Here is a 15226-nt window from a genome sequence, read left to right as displayed (position 1 = left end):
TTGAGAGTGGCCTGGGAATAGGAATAAAATTTGTGCCTTTGAAGATTTTTCACAGTTCTCAGCTCATTCTGACTTTTTAATATTTCTTGTAGTTGATGTCTTTTTTTTTAATTCATCCTTGCTTGCTTGTTTCCCTCTGTGTTTTTTTGTTTGTTTGTTTGCTTGTTTGTTTGGGGTTTTTTGGTATTTTAACTGCAACTTCAACTATAAGATCAAGCAAATATGGTAAATGCTGCTGAAAGTGTTAAGCTTGTTAGTCTCTTTGAGCCATTTTGCTGGACACTATGAAATTTTTTTTTCTTCATTGTGTATAGATTCAGGTAATATTTCGTTCTTTTGGTGTAGTTTGGAGGAAAGCTGGAGGGGGTTAAAGCTATAATCCAGTTAATATTGAGAATTATTCCCCTTTTCTCTTTACCTCTTTTTTCCCCCTCTTATTCTATTTCTCATTTCCCTTCTCTCCCCTCTTCTTTCTCTTTCCTTTTCTCCTCCTTTTCCTTTCTTCCCTTCTCCCCCTCTATATGTGCAGGATGCACTTGCAGTCTTACAAACTCCAGGAGGTCCCAGCCAGCAGAAAAGGAAACTGAGTACACCACTCTCAGAAGTCATTGTCAGAAACTTGAAACTTGCTTTGGCAAATAGCTCTCGAAATGCTGTTGCTCTTTCTGCCAGCCCTCAGCTGAAGGATGCCCAATCAGAAAAGGTAGAATTAAATTTCTAATTACAAGTAAGTTTTACACAAAACCTTTAAAGTGATAATAGTTGATTTGTTTCTTTTATTTTCCATGGGCAGGAAGAAGCTCCAAAACCACTTCACAAGGTAGTAGTCTATGTTAGTAAAAAACTCAGCAAGAAGCAGAGTGAACTAAATGGGATTGCAGCCTCTCTAGGAGCAGACTACAGGTAGTTGCACATCTTTCTGTTTGGTGGTTATATGGCCTTAAATTTATGGGGAACCTTAAACTATTGTGAGCATCTACGAAAAAAAAAAAGTTATTTTGCTTTTCAGTTGGTTATATCTATAGAATCTCTCCAATTGACTTTTAATTTACCGCATCTTTTTAAAATACCGTCTCCCATATCAATTCACTCTTATATGTGTCTTTTTAGGGTATATTAATAAATATGTGAGAACCTATGTTGTGCCATTCACTGTTCTAGAAACTTGGGACCCATGAATGAGGACAATCTAGAAAGATCCTTGTCTTCAAGGAGTTTATATAGTCTAGTAATACATTTAGGTCTGAGATTAAGCATGTTTTTACCATAGTGATTTTCTTAGTGTGAGTAGTGGCAAGTACTGCAGCACTCCTGAGTTAAAATGGTCTTTTTTAAGGATTTTTGTTGTTGTTGTCTTTTAGGGCCATACCAGCGGCATATGGAAGTTCCCAGGCTAGGAGTCGAATCAGAGCTGTAGCCACCAGCCTACGCCAGGGCCACAGAAGTGCTGGATCTGAGCTGCATCTGTGAACTACACCACGGCTCATGGCAACACCAGATCCTTAACCCACTGAGCAGGGCCAGGGATCAGACCTCAAACCCACATCCTCATGGATGCTGGTAGGGTTCATTAACCACTGAGCCATGATGGAAACTTTTTTTTTTGTCTTTTTTGTTTTAATTTCTATCATTTTTACTACTTTGGAGGCATAGATTATCAGATCCACTCTCAACCTGACAGCCAAACTAGAGACAGGTCTCTAGCACAAGTGGATTCAGTTTCAGGGATTGAGAGACCCTTGTCTATCCAATCCTGAGTTGATTGTGCTCCTCCATTGTCTGTGGTGTTAGCTCCCTTGATCACTTGTTTTCAGCCATTCATAGATAGCATAATGATAGTTTTACAAGTAACTAACAGTTTGAGGAATATGATTAGATTTATCTTTCCCTTTGGTCAGTCTTATTTCAGTTATCTTTCTATTTGAAAAGAAATTAGATCAGTAGAATGTAAAAATAAAATAAATCTGCAATAGTTATAAGTATTTAGTGGTTAATTCATCTATTGTAGAATAGTGAAGCTTTCTTCTTATAACTTATTTGTATTGTCTAAACTACAGATCTATTCTATAATAATTGTCTAATATTATAATTATCTGCTATTATATTTATATTACCTATTACCAGTTGCTGATCACTTAGTATATATAATGCAAGTATTATCTCATTTTATCCTCACAGTAGCCCTGTAAGAATATACATATTTAGCAGAATTTAATGCTTCCTTGAGTGTTGTTTGGATGTGGACTTGATGTAAGATTTAAAGGGACCATATAGGACTTGTGTTTTTATAAAGTTTAAAATAAAATGCCAGTCCTCTCAGTATGAAAAAATAAAATATATTGCTGAAAGTCCTGAATAAGATTTAGCTGGTCAGTTGCATTAAAGTTTGCATTAAATGTATTCCTAAAGTGGATTTCTCAGAGTTGGTAATGAATGAGAGGGAAGAACTCTTTTTTTTGCTTTTTAGGGCCACACTTGGGGCATATGGAAGTTCCCAGGCTCGGGGTCCAATCACAGCTATAGCTGCTGGCCTATACCATAGCCACAGCAATGCCAGATCCAAGTGGCATCTGTGACCTCTACCACGGCTCATGGCAGTGCCGGATCCCCGACCCACTGAGTGAGGCTAGAGATCAAGCCCTGATCCTCATGGATACTAGTTGGATTCATTTCCTCTGCACCACAACAGGAACTCCAAGAACTCTTAATATGCAGAAGTTATAGTATGTATGTGTTCATAGAGTAGTCAGTTTTCAAGTGAAGATGTCCCTGATGTTCCCTTCCATAAGTTAGGACTAGGACATCCTTTCTGAAGAGATCATTGATACTGCCTCCACCTGCTGACAGTTAAGCTTTTAGACCAGACATCAACATGACATTCCCTTTTTATTACAAATATTTATAAAACATTCCTTCTACTGAAATGGATTTCATTAATTTTTCAACTTTTATAATGTAAAAAATAATGTAAGTCAGTAAAAGATAATAATGATAGAATGTATATTTAGTATGTAAATGCCTATGCCTGACAACATTAGATGGAAATGGAGTACTTATATTTTTACATACATCTGTAAGATCACTTCAAATGATTCAGCTATAGATCTGAAGCAGATGGAGTTCCCGTCGTGGTGCAGCGGTTAACGAATCCGACTAGGAACCATGAGATCGCGGGTTCGATCCCTGGCCTTGCTCAGTGGGTTAACGATCCGGCATTGCCGTGAGCTGTGGTGTAGGTTGCAGACGAGGCTCGGATCCCGTGTTGCTGTGGCTCTGGCCTAGGCTGGCCGCTACAGCTCTGAGTAGACCCCTAGCCTGGGAGCCTCCATATCCCGCAGGAGCAGCCCTAGAAAAGGCGAAAAGACAAAAAAAAAAAAAAAGATCTGAAACAGATATGGAGACTCAGATACCATGAGCGGCATTTCTGTTGGTAATATGACTTCACCAAGAGTTATTAGCAAAGTTTCAAAGTAAGCAAAGGGCAGTCTTCCATCAATTACTCAGTAGTTGCTTGTCTGGTATATTAGTGTATCTTAAAACTGCAAAACATATAAACTGTCTTTATATGTAAAACAGGTTCTAGACTCATCTAATTAGAACTTTTTTTTAACTGATAAGAATTTGTCAGGACATTGAGAAATCATGTAGGGATAATTGTTTGTTATGACTGTTATGACAGAATTTCTGGCATCCCTAAATGCTAGTAGCACAGCCAGCATACAAACATATATTATTCTAATAATGAAATCACTCCACCAATTTCCAAAGTAGTTCCTAAAGTTAGCAGTTTTGCTGAAAGCACTAATCTAGATGAAGGATTGGGCAGGACAGCCATCTGTTTTTGTAAGTAAAGTTTCATTGGAACCCAGCAATTTGTTTACCTATTACCTACTGCAGCTTGTGTACAGCAAGGCAAGAGTTGAGTAGTTATAAAAGATCTTTTTTTTTTTTTTTTTCTGTCTTTATAGGGCCGCACCCGCAGCACATGGAGGTTCCAGTCTAGGGGTCGAATAGGAGCTGTAGCCGCCAGCCTACACCATAGCCACAGCAACACCAGATCCAAGCTGTGTCTGCGACCTACACCACATCTCACAGCAACGCTGGATCCTTAACCCATTGATCGAGGCCAGGGATCAAACCCGCATGGTTCCTAGTCGGATTCGTTTCCGCTGCACCACGATGGGAACTCCCAAAAAGATCTTTTGAAGAATGACATAATTTACTTTTTTAGATTATTTTCCTAGGTCAAGAAAATGTTAAATGGGAAGAAATCAGGAGCACAGTATAATAGCTAAAAGTGAGTTTTAAAGTCAAAACTGGCTCTACCACTTACTTAATATCCTTGAACATGTGACTTTAACCATGCCCTTCAGGTTTCTTATCTGTTAAGTGTATAAAATAATACCAATGTTCTAGGATTGTTGGGAGGAATGGATGAAATAATGCTATGTGGAATACATAGTCTGTGGAGCACAGAGCAAATGTACAATGAACAGTGACTGCCAATAACTGGAGGACGGATTGAATGCTTTGCCATTTCATTAACCTGAAAATATCTTTATTGTTACCATAAGGTGATATTATAAAAGAGGAAATTTAAAATTCAGAAAAGAAAGTAATATTTTAAAGACTATCCTTCAGATATCTCTCTGCATTTATATTCCTAGAGATATACATATAAAATTTGACAACAAAAGTGGAGCCTATCATTTAATGTTTTTGCTTACTCTGGTTCTTGAAAGTTTTGTGAAGGTCAAGAGTATTCTGTTTATGTCTTTAACGTACTTATTCCTCTTGGGTATTCAATTTTTTGTACTTGGTTGTTTCAGGTGGAGTTTTGATGAAACAGTGACTCATTTTATCTATCAAGGGCGACCAAATGACACTAATCGGGAGTACAAATCTGTAAAAGAAAGAGGAATACACATTGTTTCAGAGCACTGGCTTTTAGAAGTAAGCCATACTTTTTTTCCTCCCCTCCCTGTTAAATGAAAATGTATACAAACATTATTTCAAGGTGCAAACCCACTTCCCTGTGTATAAACAAGTTGATAACCTCAATTAATTACACATTTCATTTCTTTGGCATCAAAAACTTAAGATCTTTAATCTTTGAATGCTTAATGGGACTTTACTGGGTACTTTTTCTGATTCTCTGATTATTTTCACTAGTTAAAAATGATGTGATAGAAGATTATAAAAATTTGAGCAGAATTATTTTAGCATGCCAAATAGTTTAATTAGTTTAGAACTATGTTTCTTTTCTTTCCTTTTCTTTCTTGGGTATTCCCTGGAATGCGATTTATACCTTGACAAAAGCATAGAAATAGAATTAGGTTTATATTTTAATGGACATAACATTAAAAAGTGAGGACAACTCATCGTTTGTATGGTGGAATTATTAAGTGTCAACTACTTTCCCAAACTTTAATTTTATGAACTTACGCTGTCTTAGAACATAATGTATTGGTTGTCTTTATCCTACTTAAGGTCACTTATTTGCTAAGGTTTTTTTTTTTTCGGTCCTGTCTCAATGCATACCATTGTATTGCAGTGTGCCCAAGAGTATAAACATCTTCCTGAATCTCTTTATCCACATACTTATAATCCTAAAATGAGTCTGGATATCAGTGCAGTGCAAGATGGCAGACTCTGTAATAATCGACTACCGTCAGCTGATTCAACAGCAAAGGATGATGAGGTAGATGATGTGTATGATACACTTACCCCTCTTTAAGCTGAATGAATGTGCAATTGTAGGTTACCATGAATCTTATACCAGACTTGGTTTGCAAAATTGTCATTTTTCTCCTTCAATAGGCAGATCATTTGCCCATAGAAGAAAATGATATAGACAGTATGACCACCAGTAATAAAGAATCAGCAACAGCAAATGGAAATGGAAGGAATGACTCTAAAGGAGGTAAAATATTTTAAATTACAAAATAAGTTTTTTTGTAAATATGTATCTTTCATACAGAATGCTTCCATTGCATCAGATAGATGAATAAAGTTATTTTCTATGTTGCTAAATATAAGTAAAGCATCTATTTGAGGATTGAGTTGAGGTTCCATGCCAGTCATTCAGTAATAGCAAAGCTTTAAATGATTGGTGAAATCTGTGAAATTTGTGAAACTAGGTATTTTACGGAGTTAGTGAAACACAGCCCTATCCGATTAAAGGTATTTTTCAAGAATTTGTTCTTCAGTTCTTTAGTTCTTTTTGGTATTTTTCAAAAAGTTTAATTATATGTACAGTATTTTTAACATAAGTTTACATGATTTTAAAGATACAGAGGTAGGTATGAAGAGTTTCTCCCACCTTCTGGTGGGATCCATCTTCTTATGGATCCTTCTAGAGCTGTTTTATGCAAAACACAATCATAAACATAAATGTTTTCTACTTACCTACTTTTTAAAAAATATGTAAATGGTGAACTACTATATACTTTGATCTTGATCTTTTTATTTAACAGTTTATCTTGTGGAGTGTTTCACATTAGTACATAAGGAGCTTCTGTCTTTTTCCCTTTTTTGGCAACTGTGTAGTATTTATTCACAGTACAAATGGCCCACTTTATTTAGCCAGTCCCTTGTTGATGGGTACGTAGGTTATTTCTAACTTCTTGCTATTGTAAAGAGTGCAGCAGCATATGTCCTCTTTTTAATGGATTAGCATTTTCTGTTTTCTTTATTCCACTCTTCCAGAGCTTTTCCTGTCTATGATTTACCTGTTTACTTAGTCCCACTCTGTCCATTGGAAAAGTGTGTATTTAGTACCTACTTTTGTGTGTGTGTGTGGTTTTTTTTTTTTTTTGTCTTTTTGCCTTTTCTAGGGCTGCTCCCTCAGCATATGGAGGTTCCCAGGCTAGGGGTCTAATTGTAGCTGTAGCCGCCGGGCCGATGCCAGAGCCACAGCAACACCAGATCCAAGCCGCTTCTGCGACCTACACCACAGCTCACAGCAACGCCAGATTCTTCATGTACTGAGCAAGGCCAGGGATCAAACCCTCAACCTCATGGTTCCTAGTCGGATTTGTTAACCACTGCGCCACGACGGGAACCCCCCCTGCTTAAGTGTTTAGTCTACAATGAAACCAAAGATAAATACGTTGTGGTCTGTGTTTTCAAGGATCATAGGGGAAAATCATCAATCACAAGTGACTGTTGGACTTAAGAGCCTGAAGGGTCAGAAGGAGGCACGAAGCTCTACAAAAGGGTGAGGGCTACAGATCTTAGCAAGGAGTTTGCAAAGGGCTTGCTGATTACTTTCTATACAGTCCTCACAGTAAGGGCTGCTGTTATGTTCTGCAGGATTCATAGTCTTAGTATATTACTGTAGCCTGTAGTAAGTATTTGGTAAATGTCAAGTTAATAAATTTATGTTCAACCAAATCTAGATGAAATAATTACTGTGATTGGGTAGATTAAAAAAAGGAGAAACTTAACTTTATTGGTGTACTTATGTTTGTTTCAAGCTCTGACACAGACCTTGGAGATGAGAGAAAACTTTCAAAAGCAGCTGCAAGAGATAATGTCTGCAACTTCAATAGTGAAACCCCAGGGGCAGAAGAATTCCCTTTCAAGAAGTGGTTGTAACAGTGCCTCTTCAACCCCTGACAGCACTCGCTCTGCCCGCAGCGGACGAAGTAGAGTCCTAGAGGCACTGAGGTCCGTACTTGTCACTGATGGTAGGATAGCTTTTCTTTCCTCCTGGCCTTCCTAGCTTTTCCTCCTTCCTTCCCTTGTTCCAAGCAGTTCTAGCATTCTTACTGGAGAACAGGAAGCAGAGGTTTGTTCCATATCAAGCACCTGCTTCCAATAAGGCATGATTAATGCATTTTATTACCTCCTCTGAGAAAGAAGTGATTTTAAGATCTAGTTTGCCTTGTTTGAATTGGATTCAATGGACAGTCCTCTCTGTTCTTAGTTTTGGAGTTAAATAATTTTAATATTTAACAGTAAGTACATATATATGTATGTATTTAAGCAGTGATTTCTTATTGGAACTACATGCATCTTTGTAAATGTCTTTATAAATCTTCTTTATAAACATATCTTCTAGGGAAGGTGATTACAGATCTTAGTGTGATGTGACTTAAGTTCCATAACATGAATTCATCTTTTCCTTGATAGAAAAATCTCTAATTGTATGATGAGTGTTATGGTACTCATATCTTGATTAGCTGAACTATGCATTTATCTTACATTAACTTATATTTCATGAGGCTGTTTCTTTATCTGAGTACTCAGCAAAAATGGTTCTCTGTTTAATATACTTCAGGTCTTTTTTATCAGAGAGAGCCTAGATTTTGTGTCAAGTCTGAATAAATAAATATACTCTGAGAATAAAGAGCCATCTTCCTGGTATTTGAGGCAAATGAACTCTTTGGGAGTGCCATCAGCTTTGGCGAATTATTTTTCTAAGATTCCATATATGTTTATACATGGGAATATTCAGTATATACACATTGAGGGAAAATAGTTGGAATTCTGTCACCTTTCCAGTGGAATTGTTACGTGACACCATAAAATACATTTCACTCTAGTCCACTGTATAGCTGGTCTACCTTAGGTTCTGGGAGGTTTGGTTACCAGTAGCCAAAAGGACGTGGTTTTTTTTTAAGGCAGCCTATAAATACTATGCTTCCCATGTAATTATATTTCTTAATTATTTCAAGTAATAAAAATACAACTACTGGGAGTTCCATTGGGTTAAGGATCACTGCTATGGCTCTGATTACTGCCATGGCACAGGTTTGATCCCTGACTGGGGAACATCCATATGCCTCAGGCATGGCCAAAAAAAGAATACAAATATTAACTGGTAAGTAAAGTGATGAGGTTTCTAAATATTACCATGTTTCCCCAAGGCTATATAATCAAGAGAAATCTTTTTTTTTTTTTGCTTTTTAGGGCTGCACCCGTGGCATATGGAAATTCCCAGGCTTGGGGTCAAATCAGATCTACAGCTGCCAGCCTACACCACAGCCACAGCCACACCAGCTCAGAGCCTCGTCTGTGACCTACACCACAGCTCACAGCAACGCCAGACCCTTTACCCACTGAGCAAGACCAGGGATTGAACCCACATCCTCATGGATACTAGTCAGATTGGTTACCACAATGGGAACTCCGAGAAATCCCTTTTTTTTTTTGTCTTTTTTGCCTTTTTTTTTAAGGGCCGCACCCTCGGCATATGGAGGTTCCCAGGCCAGGGGTCTAATTGGAGCTGTAGCCGCCGGCCTACACCAGAACCATAGCAACCTGTGATCTGAGCTGAGTCTGCCACCTATGCCACAGCTCATGGCAACGCCAGATTACCAACCCCCTGAGCGAGGGCAGGGATCGAACCCGAAACCTCATGGTTCCTAGTCGGATTCGTTAACCACTGAGCCACAACGGGAACTCCCAGAAATCCTTTTTTTAAATGCAGCAATCATTTTAGAATTGTTTTCACATTTTTTTAACACTTTTAAGTGTATGCATGTTCAGTCCAAATAATGTGTTTCATAAGTATTTTCAAATGTTTACTGTGTGTTAGATGATGGACATATAAAGGTGAGCTACCAATTTACAATCTAACTTAGGGAATTTATGAGCGGATTTTGTTATGGCTATCTGTTTATTAAATTTTCACTTTTATTCCTTAGGCAGTCTCGTCAAACAGTACCTGATATCAACACTGAGCCCTCCCAAAATGAACAGATCATTTGGGATGACCCTACAGCCAGGGAAGAGAGAGCAAGACTTGCCAGCAATTTGCAGTGGCCTAGCTGTCCCACACAATACTCTGAGCTTCAGGTTGATGTTAAAAAACTGGAGGATTCTCCTTTCCAGGAGCCTTTACATGATTCAGAAATTGCTGCACAGGGTAATGAGAAAGGAGTCTATTTATTTGTTTGTGTTAGGTAATGCTAACCCCTTAAAAATAGATAAGCACCTTGTGGTTCTCTGAATTGTACATGCAAACAAAAAACTCGCTAGATGTTTCTGATTTGAGTTTAAATTTAAAAAATCAGAAAAATAATTGTAAATTGAGGTAATTTATCAGTAAACTGAAAAATATATTTTGATTCTTATATTGTGAAATCTAGGATTAGGTATTTTTCCCCCCATTTTTCCAGTGCCTTTTGTATTTGTATAGTTAATACTTGGTTTTTCTCCTGTTTTCATCTGTTGTCTTCTAAATTCCACTGAGCACATACCTACAAAATTTGTTGTTTGGAGTTGTATGAGTTTCTTTATGAATTCCTTATTTTATCTTTCTTGGACTCTACCTTGAAAAGAAAATGCTTCTTACCTGTTATTTAGGTCATCTTCCCCCACCCCTTCTCTTTCGTATCATATGATTATTTCTCTATACTAAATGTATAGATTTATCTCTGCTTCTGATTTCCTCCAAGTGTAGAATTACTCTCATTTTTTAAATTTGGTTTACATTTTACTGATAAGAGAAATTATCTAAAGAAAGGGTTGGAGTGGTACCCGTTGAAGTGGAAATGAATCCAACCAGTATCCATGAGGACGAGGGTTCGATCCCTGGCCTCTTCAGTGAGTTGGGTATCTGGTGTTGCCATGAGCTGTGGTGTAGGTCACAGACATGGCTCAGATCCTGTGTTGCTGTGGCTGAGGTGTAAGCCAGCAGCTGTAGTTCTAATTCAGCCCTTAGCCTGGGAACTTCCATATGCTGTGGATGCGGCCCTAAAAAGCAACAACTAAACAAAGCGAGCATTGGAAAAGCACACAGATAATACCATTTAAAGCCCTTTTAAAGCTAAGTAATTGCATTTTTTTATAAGCTGTAGAAATAGGCTACTTCTTTCGCATGTACTTTATACATTCCAGAATTTGTGTTTAATATCATCTTGGCTAAGACAGATGAGAATATTTCCCAGACTTTGTTTTGGATAACATCACACTGCAGCATTTTATTGCCCTCAGCTGTCTGTGATCCTGGGAACATTTGTGTGACTGAAGCCCCAAAACACCCGGTCTCTGAAGAAGTGGAAACTCCAATAAAAGACAGCCACCTGATCCCTACGCCTCAAGCCCCCAGTATTGCCTTCCCCCTAGCCAACCCACCTGTGGCTCCACACCCTAGAGAAAAGGTTTGTTAATCCTTAGTATGGTGCTAAGGCTTTTGGATATTGCCATTATACTGCATTCTAATTTGTTGATATCAATATCAAGGGTTCGTCAGATGTTGAAAACTATTTCTTTGTACTCTATTATTACTCTATACTTGAGAACTCAGAAGACTAAGTAAAATGTCACTGTAAAAGAACCATAGACCTGATAACTCTTTTAATGTAATTTTTTTCTGAAGTAAACTCTTTTATTCCAGGTTATAACGATAGAGGAAACTCATGAAGACTTAAAAAAACAGTACATATTTCAGCTGTCATCTCTGAATCCTCAAGAACGTATTGATTATTGTCATCTGATTGAAAAACTAGGTACAAGTATTTTACTTAGGTTAAAAATGTCCCACCTTATTTGGAAGTCAAATGTAAGCTAATTATTGATATCATTTGTAAGCTGTAGACATGGAGATAAAAAAGGATGGGTAACTTGTCTAAGACTATATGCTGAGTTGAGTCAGCAATAGAACTTCGATTTTATAACTCTCTAATCTAAATCTAGAATCACTGGGTCATTAGATTTAAGTATTTAAATTGAAACCAACCATTAAGCTTTAAGAATTTCTTGTGCTGCTTCACGCATTTGTTCATTGTTGAATCTTGGACAAAAGTCAGTGGAATTACAGATTTAAATATAATTAAAACTACGTTTTAATGAAGTTAAGGTACAGTAATACCCAGAGAGGAGCTTCTCCATATTGATATTCTTCCTCCACTAGTTGTCAGGCTCTCCATCTGACACCTTTCTGGAAGCAACATACTAGAAAGGTAAACTTTCCACCAGCTGTATTTTCAAAAGTAAAAAGAAACAGGTGAAATTAATTTAAATATAGATTTTATTTAAACTGGTATATGCAAAATATTATATTCAACATGTAATTAAGATAAATTATCAATGGGATGTTTAACTTTTTTTCTTATGAAGTCTTTGAAATCTGGGATATATTTTATACTTAGTACACACATCAGTTTGGACACACTGTGCTTCAGGTATTCAGTAGCTACATGTGGCTAGTGGTACTGTTTGGGGCAAAGCAGCCCTGTAGAATTAAGAACAGTATTGAAAGAGAACAATTTGGAGAGTTTCTGCTGTGGCTGCGGTGCAATGGGTTAATGATCTGGCTTATCTCTGTGGAGGTACCAGTTTAATGCTGATTAAGGATCCAGCATTGCTGCAGCTGTGGCATAGTTGCAGCTCCAGCCCGGATTTGCTCACTGGCCCAGGAACTTCCATATACCACAAGGGCAGCTGAAAAAGAAAAAAGAGAACAGCTTGACCTAGAGAAAACATTAAGAAGTAGTGGGTAGGAGTTCGGAGTTCCCATTGTGGTGCAGGGGAAATGAATCCGACTAGGAATCATGAGGTTGCAGGTTTGATCCCTTGCCTTGCTCAGTGGGTTAAGGATCCAGCGTTTCTGTGAGCTGTGGTGTAGATCTCACATGTGGCTAGGATCTGGCGTAGCTGTGGCTATGGCTGTGTTGTAGGCTGGCAGCTGTAGCTGTGATTCGACCCCTAGCCTCAGAATCTCCATATGCCATGGCTACGGCCCCCCAAAAAAGGAAGTAATGGGTAGGAGTTCCCTTGTGGTGTGGTGGGTTAAGGATTTGGCATTATCACTACAGCAGCTCAGGTCACTGCTGTGATGCAGGTTTGATCCCTGGCCTGGGAACTTTCACATGCTGCTAGCGTGACTGACAGAGGAAAAAAAAAGTAGTGGTTGTTTTTAATAGTAGCCTTCAATCATCAAAAGATTAAGTGTGGAATTCCCACTGTGGCTCAGCAGAAACGAACCTGACTAGTATCCATAAAGGCACAGGTTTGATGCCTAGCCTTGCTTAGTGGGTTAAGGATCCAGCATTGCAAGTCTCAGATGCAGCTTGGATCCCACATTGCTGTGACAGTGGTGTAGGCCAGCAGCTATGGCTCCAATTTAACCTCTAGCTCAGGAACTTTCATATGCTGTACGTGTGGCCCTTAAAAATTTTTTTAAAAAGAAAAGATTGTGTCATTTATTGCTATCCTTTTAGGGTTGTGGAGAACTATGATATACATTTTTGTGTTTATTTTCTTTAAAGATTTCTGTCACTTGAGAAGCTATAGTTTTTGGAAACTTTACTCATATGGAACACTTTGTTTCCCAGTTACCTAATAAATTAGATGGAGATTAGTCAGAATTGCTAAGCTTTACATAGAGGTCACCAAATGGAATGCTTCATGTGTCTGTTTTCTAGATATTGCTCCAGCTCTGTTAATTCTGGGCAAGAGTAGTAGCAGCTAGCAGAGACTTACCTAGGAGGACAGAGAGCAGAGACAGATGAATGCAGACTGTGCTAGAATGAGAGTTTGTGATGAGAGCTTGTTTCTGTTTTGTTGTTTTTTATGGCCACACCCACAACATATGGAAGTTCCCAGGCCAGGGATCAAATCTGAGCTGCAGCTTCAACCTACACCACAGCTGCAGCAATAGCAGATACTTTAACCTACTGTAGGGTGGGGGATTGAACCTGCACCTCTGAAGCAACCTGAGCTGCTATAGTCAGATTCTTAACCCACCGAGCCACAGCAGGAACTCCATGTGACTAGAGGGTTTTTAATACTGAAATGCCAAGAGACCCTTTATTGTATAAATGAAGCAGCTGTAACCAACTGATGTACATAAATAAGTGGGTCTGTTTTGTTGTCTGGATCACAGAATAAACTTGTTCTGTAGAATTAGATATTGATACTTATAATGGAATTTTTACCGTATTGTTCTTTCGTCACTGTGATCCTGGGTGAGTTACTCTATCCCTGTGTCCTCGTGTAAACTTCACATAATAGTAACTAAGGTTCACAGGGTTGTGAGGATTAAATGATGTAATACTTTCAACTTTCAGTAGTCCCTGCCATATATATAGTTAAGTGTTCAAAAGTATTACGGCTATTATCATTAGTCATCTGTAAAGCATGGGCAGAGTTCCACTGTTTTGTTGAAATCTTAGTCCTTGATACCACCTTGCTTAACCAGTAGTCAAGTTAACTTCTAAAGTATAAATCAAAAGCCATGCTTTACATAAGCTGATATTTTACTCATACCTTTTTCCTCATATTATCTTAATTGTAACAAACCAATTACAGATAAGCAAGAAAATTTGAGCAAGGATTTAGTAGTGAGATAAAGAATTTTTTTATTTATATTAGATCTGATAATGGCATTGTACCTGTAAAAAAATTTCCGTCTATTTTAGAGATGCATACTGACTACATAGGAGCAGATTAAAATGATTTCTTGGATTTGCCTTAAAATGGTTAAGCAAAAAGGGGAGGGGGTAGGTTGAAATAAGGATGACAAAATTTTGATAAATTTAGAGCCTAGGTAGCCAGTTCATTTTACTGTTTTATCTAATTTGCATTTAAAATTTTCACAGTAAACATTACTTTATAAAAATGTATATGTAAAGTAAAATAATTGTCAGGGGTTTTGTTGTCTGGTGCATTTTGTACAAATAATTCCTCTGCATAGGTGAAGTACATTTTTCCTAGGAAAAGGTTAAAAATCAACAAAGTATCAATTTTTCTTTAATTAAGGTGGACTAGTGATTGAGAAGCAGTGCTTTGATCCCAACTGTACACATATTGTTGTGGGACATCCACTTCGGAACGAGAAGTATTTAGCCTCAGTGGCAGCTGGAAAGTGGGTGCTCCATCGCTCCTACCTTGAAGCATGCAGGACTGCTGGGCGCTTCGTGCCGGTGTGTATGCAAATTAATGTGAAGGGTCTTTTTTCTTCTAAAGTTTTTTTTTTTTTTTTGTCTTTTTAGGGCCCCACCCACGGCATATGGAAGTTCCCAGGCTAGGGGTCAAATTGGAGCTGCAGCTGCTGGCGTAACCACAGCCACAGCAGCGAGGGATCCAAGCCATGTCTGCAACCTACACAACAGCTCACGGCAATGCCAGATCCTTAACCCACTGAGCAAGGCCAGGGATCGAACCTATGTCCTCATGGATACTAGATGGGTTTGTTACCGCTGAGCCATGACAGGAACTCCTGAAAGTAATGTCTTAATAATTTATTTTAGCACGTACACTGACCATTCATATC

At 38.1% G+C, this 15226-nt stretch overlaps 1 protein-coding gene across 4 annotated transcripts in view; it reads left to right on the top strand.

The window, feature by feature from the left end:
• Positions 1-15226, top strand: part of TOPBP1 (DNA topoisomerase II binding protein 1) — an 84443-nt gene that overhangs the window by 51292 nt on the left and 17925 nt on the right. For all 4 annotated transcript variants that reach the window (XM_047782833.1, XM_047782832.1, XM_047782834.1 and 1 more), the window contains 10 exons: positions 530-703; positions 794-903; positions 4830-4953; positions 5555-5701; positions 5821-5923; positions 7479-7671; positions 9654-9874; positions 10945-11111; positions 11348-11459; positions 14713-14876. In XM_047782833.1, coding sequence (XP_047638789.1) covers positions 530-703; positions 794-903; positions 4830-4953; positions 5555-5701; positions 5821-5923; positions 7479-7671; positions 9654-9874; positions 10945-11111; positions 11348-11459; positions 14713-14876 — 1515 coding nt within the window. The remainder of the gene's footprint in view (positions 1-529; positions 704-793; positions 904-4829; positions 4954-5554; positions 5702-5820; positions 5924-7478; positions 7672-9653; positions 9875-10944; positions 11112-11347; positions 11460-14712; positions 14877-15226) is intronic.

The sequence above is a fragment of the Phacochoerus africanus genome, chromosome 1, assembly GCF_016906955.1.
Source record: "Phacochoerus africanus isolate WHEZ1 chromosome 1, ROS_Pafr_v1, whole genome shotgun sequence".
In the NCBI taxonomy this organism is placed as follows: Eukaryota; Metazoa; Chordata; class Mammalia; order Artiodactyla; family Suidae; genus Phacochoerus; species Phacochoerus africanus.
The sequence above is the reverse complement of the archived record's forward strand: the minus strand, read 5'-3'. Positions and strand labels throughout refer to the sequence as shown.